Genomic DNA, 22,852 nt, shown 5'->3' with positions numbered 1-22,852 from the left:
GTGAGCAATTTAAAAGCAGGTTTTTGTATAATTCTGTTGGTTATAAAAAGCATTATTGCACATCTGTGCAGGTGTGGCTGGTTCACGTGTACATAGGTTAATTTTGCATAAAAACCTTTATTGATGATGGAATTCACAAGAATCCAATATTACTCTCAGAAATTAGCTTGAGCTTTTGGGATGTGAAGTTAGGAAAAATGACAAAGCAACTGGTTTACTGAATTGTGTAGTGCTTTTGCTGCAGAAACTGGGGGACTGCAATCCACAGCCCAACAGTTATAATAATTTTATTGTGTACATTTCCTTCTTTAGTGAGGAATAATGGAAACTCTGTTAGAGAAAATGAAAGAGGCAGCACTGGAAATCCTTTATGCTGTTGTTTTTGAAGTTTGGGTTTTTTAGTGGTCAACCACGATGTCTTTAAGAACTCCAGAATGTCCCATTTATATGAGATACTAAGATGCAAATGACAACTGCAATTGTGATGCATTTTGACTGTGTCCTAAGTGTTTATTTTTATGGTGAAAGATGATATATTAATTAGAAAGCTAAGTGAAATGTAAGCTAGCATCCATTTTAATAAGGTAAAATAAGTGTGTTGTATCCCAGTATAGGAGGGAGGTTAGTGACAGCTTCCAGATCTCATATTGACAAGAAAAGCCCCACATCAGTTGACAGCATTTGCAAGTTTAAGTGCCACAAGCCAAACAAGGGACGGAATTGGCATCAGCTGTAAAGGCGGTTGCATGCCCACGCTCTTAGCCCTAGAAAAGGATCTGAGGGTGGCCAATTAACAAATGAATGTGAAAGAGAAGAAATATTGGACAGCAGGGTTTTCAGAACTTTTTTAGCTTGGTAAACGAAAGTGTATGAAAGGGATTTGTCAACTTTATAACAGCGTATTGCCACTAGCAAAAATTACTCAATTTTGTCCTAGAATTCTCCTCATGAGCAATTAATACTGGTTTCCAGTCCAGTCCACAGCAAGAATGAGTTGAAGAGACCATAAATGATTCTTGAAAGTTTACTTTTTACCTATGTGTACTAATAAAAAACTGGTATTTTTTAGTTAAGTAGGTTTAGCAAGTCAAGATTTGGGGAACAAAATGGAGTACTATAAACCAAAAATCTCACTCTTACGTTCTAAAATTTAATATTTGTAAGACATTCTTTATTATCTGCTCTATCAGGTACTGGAGAAGAAACTAAAATATGGATTTAAACAGTCATTTTGTAGAAATGCCAAAGCCTAATTACCAGAAAATACTTTAATAGATCTAGCAGAAATTTTCTGTGGGGATGTGACTGTATCTGAATGTAGGAAGTGTTACTTTTCCAGTTGTTCAGTGATGGATGTGCCAAGGTTGGTTATGTCCACAAGTTATTCCTGTATACTCTCAGTCATGCATTGAGGTAAACCAGTATAAACATCTGAGAATCAAGTTGTAAAACTGAAAAACTTGGAAGGAACATTTGTTTCTGAATAAAAGTAGCTTCCAAAAGCAAAATTTTTATCTCCTTATAATCTCAAGTTGGAAAGATTCAGCTTTTGCTAATTCTTGTGTAGTTTTTGTTTTGCTTTTGTTTAGCTTTCCAGGGTTTTCCATGTTGTCAGAGCACAGAACGTGTTTTATGAAATGGAAACATTCAATTTTGAGAAAGGTCTTCAGCCAAAGTTAAAAGCAAGACCACTTTCCTCTTTGTTTGATTTTCTTTTTAATAAAAAATGAGTTGTCGAGTTTGTGTTATTTCCCTTTTCTGCAAAATATATAAATCATACTTCTCAGTAAGAGTGCTCTGCATGTGTTTGAAATGTGACTTACAGTCAGTTGCTGATGTTGTTTTTCCAGGTACCTGAAAATGATGAATTGTTTGTTGTTCATCTGAAGAGTGTGGAGGGAGGAGCTGAAATCAACAGCTCAAAAAATTCTGTTTGGATTAATATTAAGAAAAATGACAGTCCTGTGCGTTTTGTTCAGAGTACTTATATGGTGCCTGAGGAAGCTGATGTGCTAACAATTCAAGTGCTACGTGGTAAGGATGTCAGTGGAAAATTAATTGGACCCAATGAAGATGAAGTCTCTGTCAGTTATGCCATCATTACTGGGGATTCAACAGCACATGCACAACTTAACGTAGACTTCCTAGATCTACAGCCAAACACAACTCTTGTTTTTCCACCTCTAGTCCATGAAACATATATGAAATTTAAGATCCTTGATGATGCCATACCAGAAATTGCTGAGACCTTCCAGGTTATGCTTCTTAAGAATACTCTGCAGGGAGATGCTGTTTTGGTTAACCCATTCATCGTTCATGTCACCATCCAACCCAACGATAAACCCCATGGAGTACTGTCCATCAACAGCATCCTGTTTGCTCAGACCATCATCATTGATGAAGACCAAGTTTCAAGGTACTACAGATATTCAAATCTGTTTGGCTTTGTTAAGCATCCTTAGGATTTCATTGGAAGTGATTATAAAATCACTACTGAAAACGTAATGTTGATATCACTTAGTGTGTTGTTGTTCTTCACAGCTATATCTGCAGAGGCTTAAAGGAAGTGGGGATGTTTAATTGTACAGGAAGTGTTTCAATATTTATGTAAAAACTGTAACTATTCAATCACATAATCAGAATACTGAAAGAAACCTTAATCTAAAGGCGGGATCAGTGAAATCATGCTACTGCTATGCACCAGTTCATATAAGTGGGAAAAAGATTTCTGCTTTCTTTCACTGGTGAGCACAGGGCAATGAAGATGGTAAAGGGTCTGCAGAACAAGTCTTATGAGGAACAGCTGGGGAACTGGAATTGTTAAGCCTGGATAAGAGGAGGCTGAGGGGAGGTGTTGCTCTCCAAAGCTCCTTGAAAGGAGGTTGTAGTGAGATGGGTGCTGGTCTCTTCATCTAAGTAACAGGGGATAAGACAAGAGGAAATGGCCTCAAGTTGTGCTGGAGGAAGTTTAGATTCAATATGAGAAAAAAATTCTTTACCAAAAGAGTGGTGAAATGCTGGCAGAGGCTGCCCAGGGAGGTGGTGGAGTCACCATCCCTGGACGGGTTTGAAAAACTTGTAGATGTGGCATGTTGGGACATGGTTTCGTAGGCAGAGTGGTGTTGGGCTGACGGTTGGACTGGTTGATTTTAGAGGTGTTTCCCAACTCTAGTGATTCTATGATTCTAAATGCTTGTATTTACTATATATAAAATCAGTCTCTGTTTAACAAAATAGGTGTTGAGTGTCTGCCATGAAATACTTACTGTAAAATTAAAAATAAGTTAAATATTTGTAATTTTGCAGAGAGATTAAAATCAAAACTCTGTACAAATGTTGCTTGCAGAACTGATACACAATCTCAATAAAAATGTCCCTGCTAGATAGTGATGGTAGTTCATCCCTAGAGAAACAGGTAACACATCAAGCTATGGTACTATGAACAATTTCAAAATGATATTTTACAGTAAGGAGAATATTTTGAAAAAATGTTTAATAGTAATACATGTTTTAAAGTCACAGTTTCCAGACTTTTTGTTGTAGTGATGTGTTTGTCAGATGCAGAAAAATGATATTTCCAGTATCATAAATATCAATACCTTAATATTTCAGTACATAGGCAAGTAGTTAATTCAAAACCATTGTTAAAATGTTCATGCCTGACCACAGTACTTTGATAAAGTGCATAAAAAGGTATAAAAAGTTAATAGAGAAAAAGTTGGCTGAAATTCCATGTTTCTCTAGACAAATGCAAAAGATGCCAAGAGTCTCCACTTCTCAGTTTCTCACTGTAACAGAACCATAGAATGGTTTGGGTTGGAAAGGACCTTATAGCCCATCGAGTTCCACCGCCTGCCATGGGCAGGGACACTTCCCACTCAATAAGGGTCTCCAAGCCCCATCCATCCTGGCCTTGAACACCTCCAACGATGGGGCAGCCACAACTTCTTTGGGCAGCCTGGGCCAGGACCTCACCACCCTCACAGGAAACCCTTTTTCCCTAAGATCTCATCTAAATCTCCCCTCTTTCATATCTTTAGAGACATTACAGGGAACCCATGTAACAGTATTCTAAGGAAAGCCCTACATATGTGTTATGGCTTCACAAAATTTAAGCCCAACTCAAGTGTCAGTTACTGCAATTAACATTTATTCCACTTAAGTCAATATAAGACTTCCAGGAATCAAACAAACAAACAAACAAAAAAGAGTGAATATTAATTATAATTTTATATTGTGGGTTTTCATTTTCATTCAAAACCGTAGGTTTGAAGGGATCACAATTGTAAGAAATGGTGGAACACATGGAAATGTTTCTGTTTCCTGGGTTATAAGCCGAAATAGCAGTGATCCCTCACCTGTGACTGCAGACCTCACTCCAGAGACTGGAGAGATATGTTTTGAGCAAGGACAGATGCTGGTGACACTTCCTCTGAACATCATAAACGATGATATGCCTGAAGAGGCAGAGCCCTACCTTCTGAAACTCCTGGCTCACACCATACAGGGAGGTGCAGAAGTCAGTGAGCCATCTGAGGTAAGTTTGCTTTTAGAACTGTTGTGGAAGAGGTAGCAATAAGTATTAATTAGGGACTCTACCAGTTTTGATAACACTGATTGATTGGCTAAACTGGATAAAGTGTTTGCACTTGAATGTAATTCAAACAAATTAATCCTTTATGTAATATTAGTATACAGAGCCGTATCCAAGGTATTTTTCTTAGCATAGTACACAAGGCCAGACCATTTTAATGCAGTAGCATTCAGCTTAGGTTATTCCCAACATACAAACCATTGCATAAATGCTGTCTTGAGTGACTGTGTGCTATGAGAAGGCAAGAAAGTTATTTTCACTTGCTTATTTGCTGTCTTAATGGTTATTGGAATGTTTTACACAGAGTAACAGCTTCAAGAGGAGGCATTGGTGATTAAGACTGTAACCTCTGAACTGTTAAAGAAAGGATGGCCAGTGCTGCTGATAGTTTTGTGACTCAAGTCCTCACTTTGACTTTCTCAACAATGGTTGGAAAGAACTTGGTGAATGAAAATGAAATTTTTCACAGTCTGAAACGTTTTGAAATTATTCACTTTGGTTGCTGAACCAAAAAACCCAGTTATTCAGGGCTCATTTTGGCACACGGATGATGCATAGTGGGAAAGTTGCCACTGCCAGTGTTGTGCTGCTTGTGTACAAAGAATACTTTGGGGCCGTCAATCTGATTTCTTTCTTGAGTGCCAATTCACTGAGGAGAAAAATGTATGGTGACAGTCAGGACATGCTTTCATGAAAGCATGAAAACTGTGGTATCTGGCAACTGCAGCACAGAGTGAGTGATGCTGTTTTCTGTTTTGCAGCTTCTGTTTTACATTCAGGACAGTGATGATGTCTACGGACTAATAGAATTTTTTCCTTTGGAGAATCAGAAGATTGAAAGTAATCCAGCAGGACGCTTTTTATCCTTAAGTTTTGCAAGGCAGAGAGGAATGGTTGGAGATGTGCAGTTGGTTTATACTGTGCTGTATATTCCAGCTGGAGCTCTGGATCCTGAAAGAGCAAAAGATGACATTCTAAACATGTCTAGAAGAAGCACTCTCATGTTTCCAGAAGGAAAATCACAAGATACTCTAAATATACCGATAAGAAATGATGCGTTTCTTCAAAATGGTGCTCATTTCCTCATACAGGTATCTCAGTTATGTTTTGGGGTCTGCTTCAAGTCCATACAATCTAAAAGATATGATTTAGTACTGTCTCCTTTCTTTATAATGTAATTAAAATTATCCTACCTGTTAAAAAAAAAAAGAACAAAAGTTATTAGCTCGTAGCTAAGAGAAATTTCTTATTCAGAGACGTCTTTCACATATATGCTGTAAAGAGCTTTATTCCTCATAATTTTCCTACTAGTTTTTTAAAAAATATACTGTTGTAACAGGATTCAGGTCTAATCATGGGATTTAACAAAGTGAGGTCAGTGTTACAGAAGTTAGCTACCATTTGAGGTATGATTTTCTGTCAATTTAACAAAATTAATGTTCTTAAAATTAAATTACAAAAGCATAACAATTTTTAGAAGCTGCAAGCAAGAAAATATCAAGTAAAAATAGCCAAACATATGTTAAATTTCATTTAGATACAAATTAAGCCAGAGAACTAGAAAAGTACTTTTTCCAGCTTTTGCTGTGCTTACCCTTTTGGGTTTATTTTCCTGTTTGTTTTTTTTTTGTATGTTTTTTTTTTTTTTTTTAATGTGAATTTATAAGAAGGGAACTTTGTCATTGCTAATTAAAATTGTCTGGAAAAAAGTCAGGAAAACTATTTTTTTTGTCAGAAAACTGGATTTTCAGCAAAAATATTTAAAGAACATCCCATTTCCAATGAAGGCTTTCATTTTTCATGGAGGAAACACAAATTTGCTTACATTTATACAAGGTGTTGTTGAAATTTACTGCTGTGGAAGATCTAAGCATTTTTGTTGGTATAGGTTATGACTACTTTGTCATCTGAATTTAAGATTATTCCATAATCTCTGCATCCTGTGACTGACTACTATGGTTGTCTGGGATGAAGAAAGCAGATCTTGACACACAAAGGGGTGACTTGGCACATCTAAAGTACTAATGATGGACATTTCTTAGTTCCTTTTAGTCTCCTCATTTTAAGTCAAGTGTCTTTACAGTTTTTAAACAAAGGTATTGCTGTTAAATCAATACATTTAAAATTTGCCAGGTTTTGCCTTTAACTTATGATCTACTGAATATATTTTAATTGCTTCCGGGTCTTTGAAAAGTTTTATTCCCTCCACCTCCTTTCTCCACATTCTCTTAAAAAAAATGGGGGGGGAAAAAAAGGTAATTCATGCCAGAATTATGTTATTTTTTACTAGTACACAATATTTTGCATTTACAGTTAGATAGGGAATTGCTTTCTGGAATACTAGAGTAGTAAAACTGTTATGTTTTAAATATGCACATGATCTGAAAGATCTACAGAAGAATTAAAATACATGTCTCTTTTAAATGGTACATTAAAATAACATTGCAGTATGGACTACAGACAAGACATACATATGATCAGTATTTCAGAATGCAGGCTCTTTGCCTGGCTTTTCAAAGTGCGGATTCTAGGGACGCAGAGGGGGTGGGGTGTGAATGTTCTCTACTCTCTCCATGAACCATTAAAATCTTTTTGTTTGAATAAACAAAATCAGAGGGGCTTCCCAGCTCAGAAAATTCATTTAGAAACTATAAAGAAGGAAGAAAAATAGCCCTATTTATCACTATGACAATCCTTCTACGTTGTGAATGAATGATAATCTCAGTGAACATGTTTAGAATGAGAAGATTACAGAGTTTGTAGCAGGCACAATAAAGGATCAACTCGGGAATCAGGGGAGGAGAAGTGGAGGAGGAAATGAAGCTTAAACACGGCTGGAGAATGGGCAGAGGAACTGGAAAAGTGAGATTAACATTCTTCAATGACATCTTCAATTGAATAACCTACTGTAGTCTGAGGTGCAGCTGTTGGTATGGACAGGAAGATTAATAAACCACTCATCATTATTATTCAATTTACAAGGCATTCTGTTTTTGTTCTTGTTTTTATTTTTTTTTCTCATGAACTGATATGTTTTGAGAGGAAACAGTAGAAGGAAAAAAAAATAATCTTTGTACCCTATTAATTATTAAATTATCAAAGTTACCGTGCAGGATCAGAAAGTGCTTAACAAAGTGAATTGTTTCAGCTGTGTAATATTTCAGAAACTTTACTTATATAACAACCACACAATGGTCCATCTGCATGCTGATAATTGCAGGATCAGAGCTTACTCTAAAAGAAAGCTTGAAAAACAAACAGTCCCACCATCTGTTCTACAGCTTCTCAGCAATTAACTGGTATGGTTGAGAATCAACTACTGAATACAATATTTATAAAAGAATGCCGTCCTTCACCAGATAAAACGTGCATTAACATTTTTGTATGTTACTCAAGCAATGGTAGAAAAAAGTATAATACGGCCCAAATATTTTCTGTAGATTGGTTTTAAGAATTGAAGGACTTTCAAAATCCAGAATTGAAATGGTGATTCATGATTACTGCATGGATTTAAGTAAGGCCATTTTCCCCTTGTCCAATGAAAACTAACTGTATGATAGCGTGTGATAGCTCCAAGCTTAAAATATCCTTGTGGGAGTTAAAAGGTGGTTCATGTGCCAGTGAAATGTTTGCAGAAGTATTTGCAATTCAGTTTGTTATATTCATTTGTTATTCTGATGAAGGTAGAGTCATGTGGAATAAATTATATTTTAAAGAAATTTTTAAACAGGCCAATCCCGCTTTTCTTTCTATGTGAGTCCCGCTGCTGGGTTTAGCAAGTGACAGGTCCTGTTCACAGAAAATGGAAACATTTTTCTGTTTCTTCTTAGCGTCAATAAGCCATGAGAAATATGGGAACACAAGAGGAGATTTCAGTTTTGAAATACTGCAATGATTTTCAATTCTGAATACAACTCTAATGTGTTAGTTATCACAAACAGAGAAATCCTTAAAGCTGTATGAGGGAGGAAAGAAGATTGGATCATTCTTTGGCTTCATCAAAGACTGTAAATTGTTGAGGTTTCAGGGACTTAAACAGATTTTCATCAATGCATGGTACAAAAAAGACCAGGTTGGATGAGGCTTTGAACAACTTGATGCAATTGGAGGCGTCCCTGCCCAGGGCAGGGGGATTGGAACTGGATGGGCTTTAAGGCCCTTTCCAACACAAACCATTCCACTATTCTATGAAATAAATGAAGTTAGGACAATAGCTTGGGTCACTTGTCAAATCAGTGCTGTTATTCATATCTCTAGTAATGAATTGACTGACATCGAAAATTAATTTGCCCTCTGCATATGTGAAGTTGTGTACATGAACATGGTTTGTCTGAGATACCATTCTGCTGACCTAAGTTCAACAATGTCCACTTAATTTCTTTGAAAACATCTAATTATACATTTTTGTAACAGTAATGTTGCCAGTAAGAAAAAAATATTCTGGAGAATAATTTTCTCCCTGCACAGGAAACTTATTCTGAAATGCCAGGATAGTTCCAACTTGGTACTAAGGCTTTTTATTTCTCAATATTTTCTTACTTTTTCCTACAGCTGGAAAAAGTTGAGCTGGTGAACAGAATTCCGCTGGTCCCACCTCTGAGTCCTAGGTTAGGCGAGACTCGAAATATTTCTCTGAGGATTACTCCAGATATTGCAAATGGAGAAATCGGTTTTACTAGCAATCTTCCAATTATACTTTCTGAACCAGAAGATTCCCCTGCTACAGTGGTAAGTAGACCTTTCTGTATTGTTCCTTAGTATGACAAATTTATTTGTAGGAAGCAAAGTTTGCTATATTCATTGTAACATTTGAAAGTTGATGTGAGGAAAATCCTCCCTTTAATATCTGGTCCCAGATATTCCACTGCTTTGAAAAAACCCAAGAAGGCATAAAAGTGCTTGTAGAACTAAGATCTGAAATAGCGTATTGGTTATTATCAGAAAAGTTAATTTGATCTTTGCTTTCTCTGTGAGCATCTAAAAGTGGTGAGGTCTTGATGCTCACATGGAACAAAAGATGATGCAGAGGTTTAATTCCCCTGATCAGCTGCAAAGGCCGTGATGTAAAGTGGGACTGATATTGCTTCTGAATTTCTGTGACAAAGTAAAACTATGGTAAGTAAGTAAAACTATGGTAGTTTGTTTAAAACCTAAGTTGTGTCTTGATAACATGGACACTGATTGAATCATTTATACAAGACTTTTTCTGTTTATGGTTGCTTAGTGATTTGTGGTGTTAAATAATCTTTCATCTCTACTGTCTACATATAGAAGTGATAAATGGTTAAAGGATAAGATTCAGTATATATTTTTGTTGATATACCACAATCGATATCATGTCTTACCCACAGCTGTGAGTCAAAAAAAAGCTGAACCCTTTGAGGGTCGTATTCAAATAATAATTTGTGAAAGGTAATTGTTTTTACATTGAGTTTTATGAGTCACAACAGACTTGTGTGTTTCATAGGTTTCCATTGCATTGCATCGAGATGGGACTGATGGTCAAGCTACTGTGTTTTGGAGTTTGAAACCCTCTGGTCCCAATCAAAAGGCAGTAACACATGACGATATAAGTCCTTTTAATGGCTCTGTTGTTTTCTTGTCTGGACAAAGTGATACTATAATCAACATCACAATTAAAGCTGACGATATACCTGAAATGAATGAAACGGTGTTATTAACTTTGGACAGGTATTGTACACTAATCTCTATTTATATGTATTTATTGAAATACTTAATTTAAATATAGCAAATTAGCACATTGTTAATTAGGAGCTATTGCCTGTATTATGTAGAAAAAAGCAGAAGGAATACTAGACCCTTGATTCAGACTGTATATGGGTTCTTCTTTTACTGCAGATCAATGTGAGAAGCTGTGTTGTGTATATAATCTGAAAATATTTTGTTTATATATATATTTTGATGAAAATAATATATGATATTTAGAAAGTTTTCAGCTTTGATCTTGTAATTATAAGTTTTGCTTCTAACACATCTTTTCAGAAAAGTAATATTTAGTGAGATAATGGTGAAAACAATAACAAAGAGTAGAAAGCAATAAATAACTGTTTCTGTCTGGCAAATGTTTATAGCTAGGGTGTCATTACAGAATTAGATCATCTTTATATTTGTTTGATCTATGTATTCAGTATTTCTTGCTTTTGATAACTAGATACTTCCATCACTCCTGTCTTCCAAAACAGCCTAATGTGACCACTATTACACGTTTCAGCTACAAAAGGAGCAATGGTGCTTCTGAAGCACAGTGTTTAAGATTCCATTCTGGACGAGAGCTGAATTATAGGATAATTAAAGCTGTAAAGGACCTCAGGAGATTCTATTATCTGCATGTGAAAACTACTCAGAATACTTAAACGAGTTTGTATCCTAAAGCATATTCCCTCTCTGATTTACTTACAGGAAAATCTTGGCTAGGTCTTCTATCCTGCTTTCAACAATTCGGTTTTACATGTAGTTAGAAACACCACCACTTCTACTACTTCTTGCTAGTCTGAAGTACATTTTTCCACTTTTTTCTGGAAGCATAATGATAGAGGTCTGCCAGCTGCAATGTCCACATTGAAAATCTACTACTGATGCAGTCCTTGCCTTATGCAGGAGTATTCTTGTCCAATATAGGAAGTGCAAATTAGATATTGGGAGCTTTAATACTGGATATCCATCTGTGTTCACTACGTACTAGCAAACCGGCAACCAGCTCCTTAAGCTGTTGCTGATCCTGTTTCAGAAAGCCTGTTTTTTGAACATCATTCTATTGTGCAGGAAAGATGTTCTTCCGTTGCAGGATTGGCCTGCTTCGGGTGGATGAATCTAAGTACAGAATCGTAGAATCACAGAATAGTTTGGGTTGGAAGGGACCTCAAAGCCCATCCAGTTCCAGCCCACCTGCCACAGGAAGGGACACCTCCAACTGGATCAGTGTGCTCAAAGCCCCATCCAAGCTGACCTTGAACACCTTCAGGAATGAGGCATCTGTGACTTCTCTGGGCAGCCTGGGCCACTGCTTCATCACCTTCATCGGAAAAAAATTCTTCCTAAGATCTCATCTCAATCTTCCTTCTTTCAGCTTAAAATAATGCTCCTCATCCTATTCCTAATCAAGAGCCCCTCCGCAGCTTTCCTGTAGCCTTTTCAAATACTGAGAACTGTTGTAAGGTATCCCCAGAGCCTTCTCTTCTCTAAGCTGAATAACTCAACAACTCTTTCAGTCTGTTCTCATATGGGAGAATGAGTTATTTCATTCTACCTTGGCTATGCACTGCACTGAAAAGACAATCCAGTTCAAGACAAAAACAAATGCAGAATGTTACAAGCATTTATCTGCTTGCTTTCTTGTAAATGAAACTGCTTTGTGTCAAGGAAATCATTAGAGTCTCTGAGGCAAAGTGGGAAAGTAAGATTAGAAATTATGATTGAAGTTGTAAAGAAGTGTGAGATGGCAAAAAATTGAAGTGGAGGAGTAGGAAACAAATAAGTAGATAGAGAAAGTGCATAGAAGGCTAACTTTTTATGTTCTGACAGCTTTGCAGAGATGTGTTAACTATAGTTTTCTGCCACTTACTCTGAGTAGAATCCCTGGGTTGTGCATTGAAAACAGTGGTTGCAATGAGGTTTGAACTGGCAGCTGAACAAACGTAACCGCTGTTCTGCCTTTAATGTGCGCGGTGGGAGCAGCGGGTTCTGCTGGTCTTGAAGTGTCTGGTAAGAAATGAGCCAGCAGTAAGCAGCTTTCCCACACTTGGCAAGGTCAGAGAGGGAAGTAAGGAACAGGTGGTCTGGCCTGGATAAAGAAGGCCAGGAGATAAAATCTGAACTCCTCTCTAGACCTGGATGGTGTCCCCCAAGGCTATGAGTGAAATTTGGCAACTTCAGTGTTAGCAGAAGCCAAGAATGAAATGACTACAAAGATTATCCTTTCAGCACTGGAGATGACTCTTCAAATTGGAGCTGAAGGATACTGGCAGGGTTCTGTGTGTAAGCTTGTGGTGTTGCTTTCTGCATGGTTTGTGATTGCTGGATGAACAGAAGATGTCAGTTTCCAAGGCTGGCAGCCAACATCTCACAGAAGTGTGAATTAGCATGGAAACAAAGATGCACTGTGCTGTGGATGTGCTTGTACTGTTCTATAAATTGTAACGTAAGTCAGTAGGCAAACAGGGCATGTAAGAACTTTAATAAAACTATAGACATAGAAATAAGAGTTCCATTTATTGCAATTAGTAATAGCACAGATAAAATAGAAGTAATTAGTTCTAACACGGATGTATTATCTACAACTCAGCGGTGTTGTTAAGGCAATTTACATTTTAAACAAGCTTTAATAGCATCCATAACTATAAAAGAAACTTTCCAAGCCATTAAAATTATATTTTCCTTCCTTGCCCTGTAGACTCTGTCAGTAGGCCATAGGTATTAAGAATAACTCTGAATTACACCAACAAAATGGAGGTCAATGTATATCATGAAGAATAGGATTCCAATGAAGACAGTTGACTAATAAAGAAGTAAGACAAACTTGTACATGCTGAAGCTTCTTCATATTTTATTTTTGTAGGAGAAGCTTCAGGTTGAGTGCCTGCTCATATCTGAATTGGCCTGAATTGAGACCAAACATAAAAAAAGAGAAATGTCTCTAGTGAAGTCTGTCTGGGAAAGGAAAGGCCTTGGTCTTCTTGATGAATGTAGGTGGAACAGGCCATGGAAATTGTGTGTATACTTTGTGAGACCATGTATACATACTAGGGCTGTTCATTGTAGCTGGTAAGCATAGAGGGAATTTAGTTTTTTAAAAATGCTATTGTTGTTATTCCCTCTGCACAGCATTTTCTCCTATCGGCAGCATCCCCTCAGTAAGGTGCAGATATACAGCTATCGTGATTGGTCTTTGGCTCAAGTGGAGGGCCAGGACCTCCAGGTCACATGGGTTGCATTTGTGCTCTTAAATGAGGGTAGTGAGAAACGGAACTTGTGGACTTTGAGTTCTATGAACAGCAGTATCCTGATTAATCAGTTTTAATGTGTGAAAGTGATAACCTGTGAATAGATGAGTGTTTAAATAGCCCTTCTGCTCAAACTTATTTTTAGTCATGACTCATATAATTTAGGATACCAGAACGGATCCATGTATATATGTTATGACCTCAGTCTCATTTACTATATCTAATAGATAGGAAACTGAAGGAAACTGAAGGAAAGTAACGAGGAGTTTTTTGTAGTTCTGGTGACTTCTATGGTGGAACACAAATTTCCACAGGCTGAAATTCTGCCTTGAGTAAATGTAGAATATAGTGCAAGTGCAAAACATCGGTTTGACAATTTCATTGTGAAATCTATGGTAGTTTTTTCTACTTTTCTGTGTTTAAGAGATTCATTCATATCAAGAACTTAGCAAGTCACAGGAGGCCTGTTTAAAGCACTGCATACTGTCTGTGGTCCTTAATTTAGGGTTCAAGTGATGTTTATATGTTGTGGGTTACTGTCTGCACTGGCATGCACAGAATCACTAATATACAATGCCAGGTTGGATGGGGCTCTGAGCAACCTGATCCAGTGGGAGGTGTCCCTGCCTGTGGCAGAGGAGTTGGATGGGCTTTAAATTCCCTTCCAACTCAAGCCAGTCTGTCATTCTGTGCTTCAACTGTTTAATAGAGCTGGGATTTTCTCCTGCATTGGTGATTCCCTGTGGCCAGTGTCTGTTTCAACACCATGGCTCTCTGTCTTACTTATGAAATCTTTCTGTTAAGTAATATGTGTGATACTGTAGGAATTCTCTCTTTCAGTGTAAACCATTGGCTTTTTCTTTGAGGGTTCTATCAGACTTTGTTTTGAAGGGGAAAAAAGTTGGTTGAAATTAGCAGTAGAATGTTGAAAAGACTGCTACTGGCCACCTACTGCTAGCTTTTATTGCTTTTCAAAATAATAACACCCTCTATCTCCTGCTATGAGTAACAAAAATTAAAATAGCCTCCAAAATCAAATAATATGTGGATTAAACCTGTAGATAAGGTGTTCCCACTGATGACAAGCACTGTGGAGTGGCAAATCCCACTTTAATACTGTTCTTTCAAGCCAGGTCCTGCCACTAATTAAATCTGTAGACTAATCCCCCCAAAAACTGAAGAAGGGGAGAACATTGACTACAAATCCAGGAAGCAAATTGAGTAACATTCTGCAAGCAATCTCTCCTGATAACTTGATAGAAAAAGAAAGCTCTTTAGAGAAATGTGTTTTTAATAATAATATCAATGCAGATTCATAGTTGCAGTTCAGTATCTCAGGTGCCTTTCAAAACATTCAGATTCTGCAGAATTCCAGTTCTTGGTCCTTTTTGTTATGAAATTCGACCACACTGCATCTCTTAATAATTATTATTTTATTTGGTTCATAATAATGTTACTTTAAACAGTCAAAAATCTTCTTTCTGCTATTTTGTAATCCCATGTATTTAAAAAGTGCAAGAAACATTTTGAAACTTCTGTTAGTGTTCCTAATTAACTGCAGTTCTTGCTAAATAATAATTAAATATTTTTAAAGGAAGGATTTCCCTACTAATATGTCTTTTAACGAGATTTGTCATACAGAAACAGATTTTTTTTTTTTTTTTACAGCTCTTTTATCACATAAAACACAGTTGCACAATTTGAGATTGCATTTGTTACGTTAGCATCATAAACATTGCCAGGGCTTATTCTTCATAATAAAATACAACTTCCTGCACACAGATAGACATTTTACAGAAAAAAGGTTAGGCTGAAGAGAAAAAAGGCATGTAAGTGGCTTTCCCAGTGAGAGGGATCTCCTTACTCCTGGTCAACTGCTCTCTCTGGTGTCTGGAGCTCCTTGGTATGGCTAAGTGACCATGTACCAGGAGGTGTTTTAGCTCTTTTTGTAACTTCTGAATACCCCTATCAGGAGAAACCATGAATTTTGGAACTGAATAGCTGCTTTTGTTCCATTTTCACGCCACTGTTATAGGAGTGCCGAAAGAGATGATTTCCCATGCTGCGAACAGGGAAACAGAACTAAACTGATCCTCTGCACTCAGTTTCAGTTTGGACTTCGTAGAGTCACAGAATCATAGAATGGTTTGTGTTGGAAGAGACCATAAAGGTCATCAAGTTCCAACTCCTTTGCCATGGGCAGGGGCACCTCCCACTGGATCAGGTTGATCCAAGCCCCACCCAACCCAGCCTTGAACACCTCCGGGGATAGGGCAGCCACAGCTTCTGTGGGCAACCTTGGCCAGTGTCTTAAATGGAAACATTTCTTTCTAAGATCTCGTCTAAATGAATTCTATGAAGTGGCCATACATGAACACCTCTTTGTTCCTGGCTGTTATCAGGACATGTAGCAAGGGCTTGTGGCCTGGGAGCTGCATGGTAGTGTAGAGCCAACAACATGGTTGGTTGGGCAGAGGCCTCTCCTGAGGTGTGGAAGAGCAGCCTGGAGCAGGTAACTGGAGGCAACTTGGATGCCAGGACATCAGGCAGGGTTATGGCAATGGGGCAGGTAAAGCCAGGAAAACATGTTGTTTTTAGGCTGTATGACGGTCACTGTGGTCAAGCACAGTACAGAGATTGCCAGGCAGGTCGACAATGAGGAGACAAATCCAAAGAGGAGCCAGGAAGTCATCCAGTGGGCTGTGGTACAGCGATGTTGTGAGAATTTACACGTGTTTATCTCAGCATGTTGACACAAGGAGTCCTATTGTGTACACTGTTTATTGCTCGTGTAACAGCAGCTCTGTGTTGGAAACCTAAACCTAGACACTTCTATTCCATTTTTACATGTGTTCTTTAGTGCCTTTTTTGAATAGTCACCAACATTTACTGCATCAGAGCAGTGATAGCAAGTCATGGAGAGGAAAGCGTGGTCAGATCAATCAATCAATTAATCAATGAATCAAATGATCCTAGAACTGAAAGTTGGACCTGGATGGAGGAACCTCGCAAAGAATGGTTTGTTTCCTTTCACAGTGAATGGGCTAAAACCAATTCTGACCTGATTCTCCTCTGACATTCGCTGTGACTGTTTTAAAGTAATAGAGTATTGCCAGCCTTCTCAGTCCTTTTAGAGAACACATGGAGATGCTCAAGATGAACTCCTCATGGTACCTTGAGGCCATTTCATGTCTACCCTTTCTAGATGTCTGTAGAACTGCCATTGTACCTTACAACGCAATCATAGATTCTAGCTCTACTCCTTAGCTCATCTTAACAGGCTCTTTTGTCTGAGCTGTGTTTGAATTCATGCAGTGCAACTCCATGAAGCTGAAAGAGGTTTTATTTCTGCCACAGCCTTTCACTTTCCGTTGAATTATTATGTCTTAACTGCTTAAGCTTGTACTTACATATCAAAAACTCACATTACATAATGGTTCACTTGTATTTTCAGTTTTAAATTACATTACAGAGAGCTTAGTGATATAATTAAATTTTAGCATTATCAACTCTGGAATTTTTAATCTTTTAATTGTATGAATATTTTGATCGTTTGGGAATGCTGTTGCTTCTGTTTCTGAAGGAAGGGAGAATATACAGTGTACAGCATTTAAATCCTAGGCTTATTTGGAAATCAATGATTAATTTCTAATAGTTCAGATCTCCTATTTGAAAGAATGTATCTTCTTTGATTTCTCACAATTTTAAGTGGTCTCTTATGTCCATTGAATTCTGAATCTGAGTTCTTTTTGAGACTGACGAAGTCACAAGTTCACTTTATAAATTATGTGGTACTCTCTTTACAGTGTTTTGATAAAAGATATGGGGGTTGTATTTAATATATTTTTATTTTAGATTAGGAAAGACAAAATGCATGCTCCCCATTGTAGACTAATACTGTCCTTTCATCGTACTCAAGGTGGTAGTTTTGTTGTAAGTGCCTGATGAAATTGAATGAATTAAGAGATTAGCAAATACAGTTTTCTTTTCTTATTTTTTGTATTTTTGTTTGTTATTATTTTGTATTTATTATTTTACTTTGGTAATCAAATTAACTGAAAAATTGTCACAAATAAAGTTTGATGTGATTTTGTGCCAAAATAGTTTTTGATATATACCCCAACTGTACAACTCCCACTGTACTTACCTGTTTATATCACTACTTTGGCAGACTGGTGAAATAACATCATGGAAATGCGTAGATTTTTTTTTTCTTAATTAAATGGCTATTAATAAATGTGGGCAGCTGGTGCAGTTGTGAGCAGGCACAGAAGCTGGTGGTAATCGAGAAGGGCTTGGTAGGGTCTACCATGAATGAGTCTCAACATGCTGAACTGGTCATGGGGTCATTTCTTCAAAGTGGGAACTACCCACTTGCTAGGATTTGCCAACAGAAAAATGCCAAGCAAGTACCCATAAAATGAACATTCTATGCTTTTGGAAAGGAAAAAGAAAGATTCATGGCTTGTTTTTTAATTATTATTTTTATTATTTTCTAAGATTGGTACTGTTGAAATTCTATCAAGTGGGACTTCCATTCCTTCCTCCACCCCCTTTCTTTCTTTCTGTGTTGACAGGGTAGAGACAGAAAGGTTTGTCGTGTACTTTGGGTAAGTGCAGTGAACTGTGGTTTGTCTTCAGTGAATCAGTGCTTTGTTTTACAAGTGGTTGGTTTGGACAGAATCTGTCTTTATCACTTCTTTTCCTCCCAGGGATCACGTCTTCTGTGTCTCTTAGACAATGCATGCTTGCTCTTTGGTGTTTCATTTGATGGCATGAGGTTCTAGCTTGAAGGCATTTCTTTACTGAAGATCTGTGAATGACGAGAGTTATGAATGCATGCCTCAGTGTTTGGCATTTGAGCATTTTATTCAATAATGGATTAGTTGTTTTAAACTGCCACAAATATGACTTGCGCCAGCAAAGTGACTGAGCTGACTAGAACTACAGAAAAGAGGTTTTCTGTGGTGGAAACAGACGTTTTCTTCGAGGAAACACAGAAAATGCGTAGGAATCTAAATACATGAAACACTATTTGATAAGCCGCATCCAAACGGTCAGACTGAAGGTGCATTCTTGATGGTTCCTTCAGTAGAACATTTTCCACCATTTTTAATGTCCATGCCCTTTAATCACCACAATGAACTTATGCCAATGTTGTTGAAAGTTACCACGTCTGAGGTATTAATGCAAGAAATGTGCAAGGTTACACTCACTTGTCAGACATGGTCCATTCACGTCCATGAATAAGAACAAGACGCTGTAGCAGTAGGTCAGGGACAGAAATCCTCCACTGAGAGGTGCGCTGCTTGTCTATGTGCTTTTAGGCTTTGCAAGTAATGGAGAAGAAAGAGAATAAACCTGAACCTCTAAGAGTAGGTGCAGCACTAACTGGAGCCACACTGAGATCCCACAGGTGTTGTACACATCTTGCGGAAGGCAAGGTAACACAGCAGTAAAGATGAAATCAAAAATTTCAAGGGGCAAGTCTCTTCCCATTTGTATTAATAGTAAACTTCAGAGAAAAGGGTAAGAATGTGTAGCTTTCGATGCAATCTCTAGTTGCTTTAGTGATTTTGGATTGTCCTCTATGGTTTTGTCCAGACACAAAGCAATACTAAATGTAACTCTTAAGTTTTTACTTGCACTATTCTGATCCTTTTTGTGTGTTGTGTTCATGTGTGAATGAAAAAAAACCAGTCACCAACTATAAAAACTGATCAGAAAACAGTTACTTCAGAAATTAAGGTTTTTTCTACAATTGGGTAAAGCACGCTGGTAAGTCTTACTTTATTCTTTGCAGGTAATTGGTTGTTTTCATAATTTATTCACGGAATTCATCAGTATCCTCTTGTTCTTCTCACAGGAGTGGATTTACTTGCCAAGCAGAATTGTCACTCAAAAATCCCTCTTATCTTCCATTCTCAGGGTCAGTGTTGAAAACCAAATATTGAAATATGGCTTTACAACTTGTGAAATTATTATTTTGGAAAATGATGATCCTGGAGGTGTGTTTGAATTTTCTCCCTCTTCCAGAGGTCCCTACAGTATCAAGGTAGCTATCTGAGTAATTTCTTTAACTCACTATGGACAACTTTGTTTAAGCAGAGTGCTAGAAAAAGGCTGGACTCTCTTATTTTACAGGAAGGAGAGTCTGTGGAACTGCAGATTGTCCGCAGCAGAGGCAGTCTCCTCAGGCAGTTTCTACGCTACACTGTAGAACCAAGAGACAATAACGAGTTTTATGGAAGCACAGGGATTTTGGAGTTTAAGCCTGGTGAAAAAGAGATCATAATTACTCTTCTGACAAGGATGGATGGGATTCCAGAGGTAAAAATTAATATTTTTCTCTCTTCAAATTGTCTTCACATAATTTTTTACTTAGGCAAATATATAGGAGCAGAACAAGTGTGTAAAGGCATTTAAATTTATATTCTTTCTGCCTGACAAAGGACTGTGAATGTTTGCCTGATTGTTTCAGATGTGAATGCTGAGTATGTATTTTTTCCTGACTGTTTCCCTCTTCTAGTTGGATGAGGTATATTCTGTAGTACTCAGTGGCTACAGTGAAATGCCAGGCAAGTTGGGGAATGCCACGATGGTCAACATAACCATTCTGAAGAATGATGATCCACATGGTGTCATTCAGTTTCTACCTGATGAACTATCAGTAATGATAAAGGAAAGTAAAGGAGAAAACATCTACGCTGGTAATTCTTTTTTTATGAGAGTTACTGCTTTATCTTCTGTCTGCCCCTGCAGGGCCATATTTTACCTGTCTACAGCAACGTCTGGCTTAAGTCTCTACTCAGGAGTTTCCAAAGTGTTACAGAGCCAGCAAGATGAGCAGTGGAGACTGAACTGGAGAAGGATGTGCCTGGAAAGCCAGAGAGATCAGTCCTGTAAAAAGTGGCTAGAGAATATGCCAGACAGGAGGGACTGATGTTATGTGCAAAGTGCAGCCTGGAGGTAGCTCTCTTTGAGGAGCATGGAAAGTAGGGTGCTATTTGAGAGAATAGAGCTAAATCTTCACATGGGTGACTTCAATTTATCTGTTTCTATTCAATTATCAAGCAAAAATTAACAGCTTTGAGCCACTTTGAACTGCTTTGGCAGTCTGTGTATATATCCTTTCATATACTGCTCATATGTATTATTAGTCTTGCAAGAAGGGAATTTGCTTATTGTTTCCTTTTCTTTTTTTCATCATTTCAGCTTTGCTGACCTTTTTCTTTGTGATTTGTGTCATTCTGAAGATGCACACTGACTGTATGTATTTGCATTTTTTAGCTGCTTACAGAGTTGTAAGAAGCCAAGGAAACTATGGCAATGTCAGTGTGTCTTGGACGGTTGACCCAGCATGTACCAATGACGTCTATCCAGAACAAGGGACAATTTTCTTTGATAATCTGGAATTCTCAAAGAATATCACCATTTACTCACTGCCAGATGAGGTAAGCCATCTCACAGTGCTTTTGTGTGAGTATATGGGACAGAGAATAAGTGCTAAAACATTAGGATGTCTGTTTATTTAAGGGCATGATAAATCTTTGTTGGAAAAATCATAATACTTGGGTAAAAGTGCGATTACTTCAGCAAATCATAAAAGAGTTTGAGAAGATGTGCATACCACTAAACAAAAGTTAGAAGCTGAGAGTAATGTGGTAAAATTATAGAAAAGTTCAATTGAAGAAAACCCTTATTTTGATGGCAGGAATTTAATTTTTATTTTTTAATGCTGATATACTTGTAGCAATTTTAGAAAGAATACAAATAATTAATAATCAGCAAAGCTGTAAAAATAACTTGTAGCAGAAGAAGGAAACTGCAAGATAACTTTTGGGTCGTCTGTACAACAGTGAAGATGAGGGAACTCATTTAAAAGGATTTTAGATTGACCATGGTTTCTATGTAATGGTATGAACTGTTATTTGCCATTCCTCTTGACACAATTAAGGATCTCTAAATAAAAACACGACTCAGAAAGTTCTGGTTTGCTAACCCTCTCAGCAGCTCGTTGTTTTGCATGCAAGAAATTATTTTTATAATGCTTCCTCTTTCAGGTACCTGAAGAGATGGAAACATTCACCATCAGCTTATTCAATGCCACTGGTGGAGCCAGGCTGGGAAATATAACCACTGCAATCTTACAAATTACAAGGAATGATGATCCCATTTATTTTGCAGGTTAGATATTATTGTTTTTTAAAAGCAGAATACATATACTGCCCCAAACAAATTTTATTAACAGGCCAGATCATTAAGAAACCCTAGTCCTAAAGGATCTAATGTAAAACACCCTTATTTTTATTGTGTGGAATTTACAGAATCACAGAATCACTAGGTTGGAAAAGACCTCCTGGATCATCGAGTCCAACTATTCCTATCAACCACTAGTCCATGCCCCTGACTATCCCATCCACCTGACTTTTAAATACCTCCAGGGATAAGGACTCAACCCTCTCCCTGGGCAGTCTCTGCCAGAGCCCAATGACCCTTTCTATGAAATTTTTTTTTCTGATGTCCAGCCTGAACCTCCCTTGGCAGAGCTTGAGGCCATTCCCCCTTGTCCTGTCCCCTGTCACTTGGGAGAAGAGGCCAGCTCCCTCCTCTCCACAACCTCCTGTCAGGTAGTTGTACAGAGCAATAAGATCTCCCTTCAGCCTCCTCTTCCTAAGGCTAAACAACCCCAGTTCCCTCAGTTGCTCCTAGTAAGACTTGTTCTCCAGCCCCTTCACCAGCTTCATTGCTCTTCTCTGGACACACTGCAGAGCCTCAACATCCTTCTTGGAGCGAGGAGCCCAGAACTGAACACAGTATTTGACGTGCGGTCTCACCAGTGCCGAGTACATGGGCAGAATAACCTCCCTGGACCTGCTTGTCACACTGTTTCTGATACAAGCCAAGATGCCATTGGCCTTCTTGGCCACCTGGGCACACTGCTGGCTCATGTTCAGTCAGCTGTCAACCAAGACCCTCAGGTCCTTCTCTGTGCAGCTTTCTAGCCACTCTTCTCCTAGTCTGTAGCACTGCATAGAGTTGTGCCCCAAGTGCAGTACCCGGCATTTGGCCTTGTTGAACCTCATGCCATTGGTCTCAGCCCAGTGGTCCAGCCTGTTCAGATCCCTCTGAAGAGCCTCCCTACCCTCCAGAAGATCAACACTTCCACCCAGCTTAGTGTTGTCTGCAAACTTACTTAGGGTGCATTCAATGCCCTCATCCAGGTCATTGATAAAGACATTGAACAGGGCTGGACCCAGCACTGAGCCCTGGGGGGCACAACTTGTGACCGGCCTCC

At 38.0% G+C, this 22,852-nt stretch overlaps 1 protein-coding gene across 1 annotated transcript in view; it reads left to right on the top strand.

Moving 5' to 3' along the window:
* Window positions 1-22,852, top strand: part of ADGRV1 (adhesion G protein-coupled receptor V1) — a 277,900-nt gene that overhangs the window by 7,803 nt on the left and 247,245 nt on the right. Inside the window, exons 6-15 of the mRNA XM_054054954.1 lie at window positions 1,851-2,416; window positions 4,267-4,537; window positions 5,356-5,685; window positions 9,146-9,322; window positions 10,062-10,285; window positions 19,483-19,609; window positions 19,699-19,884; window positions 20,084-20,264; window positions 20,845-21,008; window positions 21,618-21,741. Coding sequence (XP_053910929.1) covers window positions 1,851-2,416; window positions 4,267-4,537; window positions 5,356-5,685; window positions 9,146-9,322; window positions 10,062-10,285; window positions 19,483-19,609; window positions 19,699-19,884; window positions 20,084-20,264; window positions 20,845-21,008; window positions 21,618-21,741 — 2,350 coding nt within the window. The remainder of the gene's footprint in view (window positions 1-1,850; window positions 2,417-4,266; window positions 4,538-5,355; window positions 5,686-9,145; window positions 9,323-10,061; window positions 10,286-19,482; window positions 19,610-19,698; window positions 19,885-20,083; window positions 20,265-20,844; window positions 21,009-21,617; window positions 21,742-22,852) is intronic.

This window comes from Cuculus canorus, chromosome Z, assembly GCF_017976375.1.
Source record: "Cuculus canorus isolate bCucCan1 chromosome Z, bCucCan1.pri, whole genome shotgun sequence".
NCBI lineage: Eukaryota > Metazoa > Chordata > Aves > Cuculiformes > Cuculidae > Cuculus > Cuculus canorus.
The sequence above is the reverse complement of the archived record's forward strand: the minus strand, read 5'-3'. Positions and strand labels throughout refer to the sequence as shown.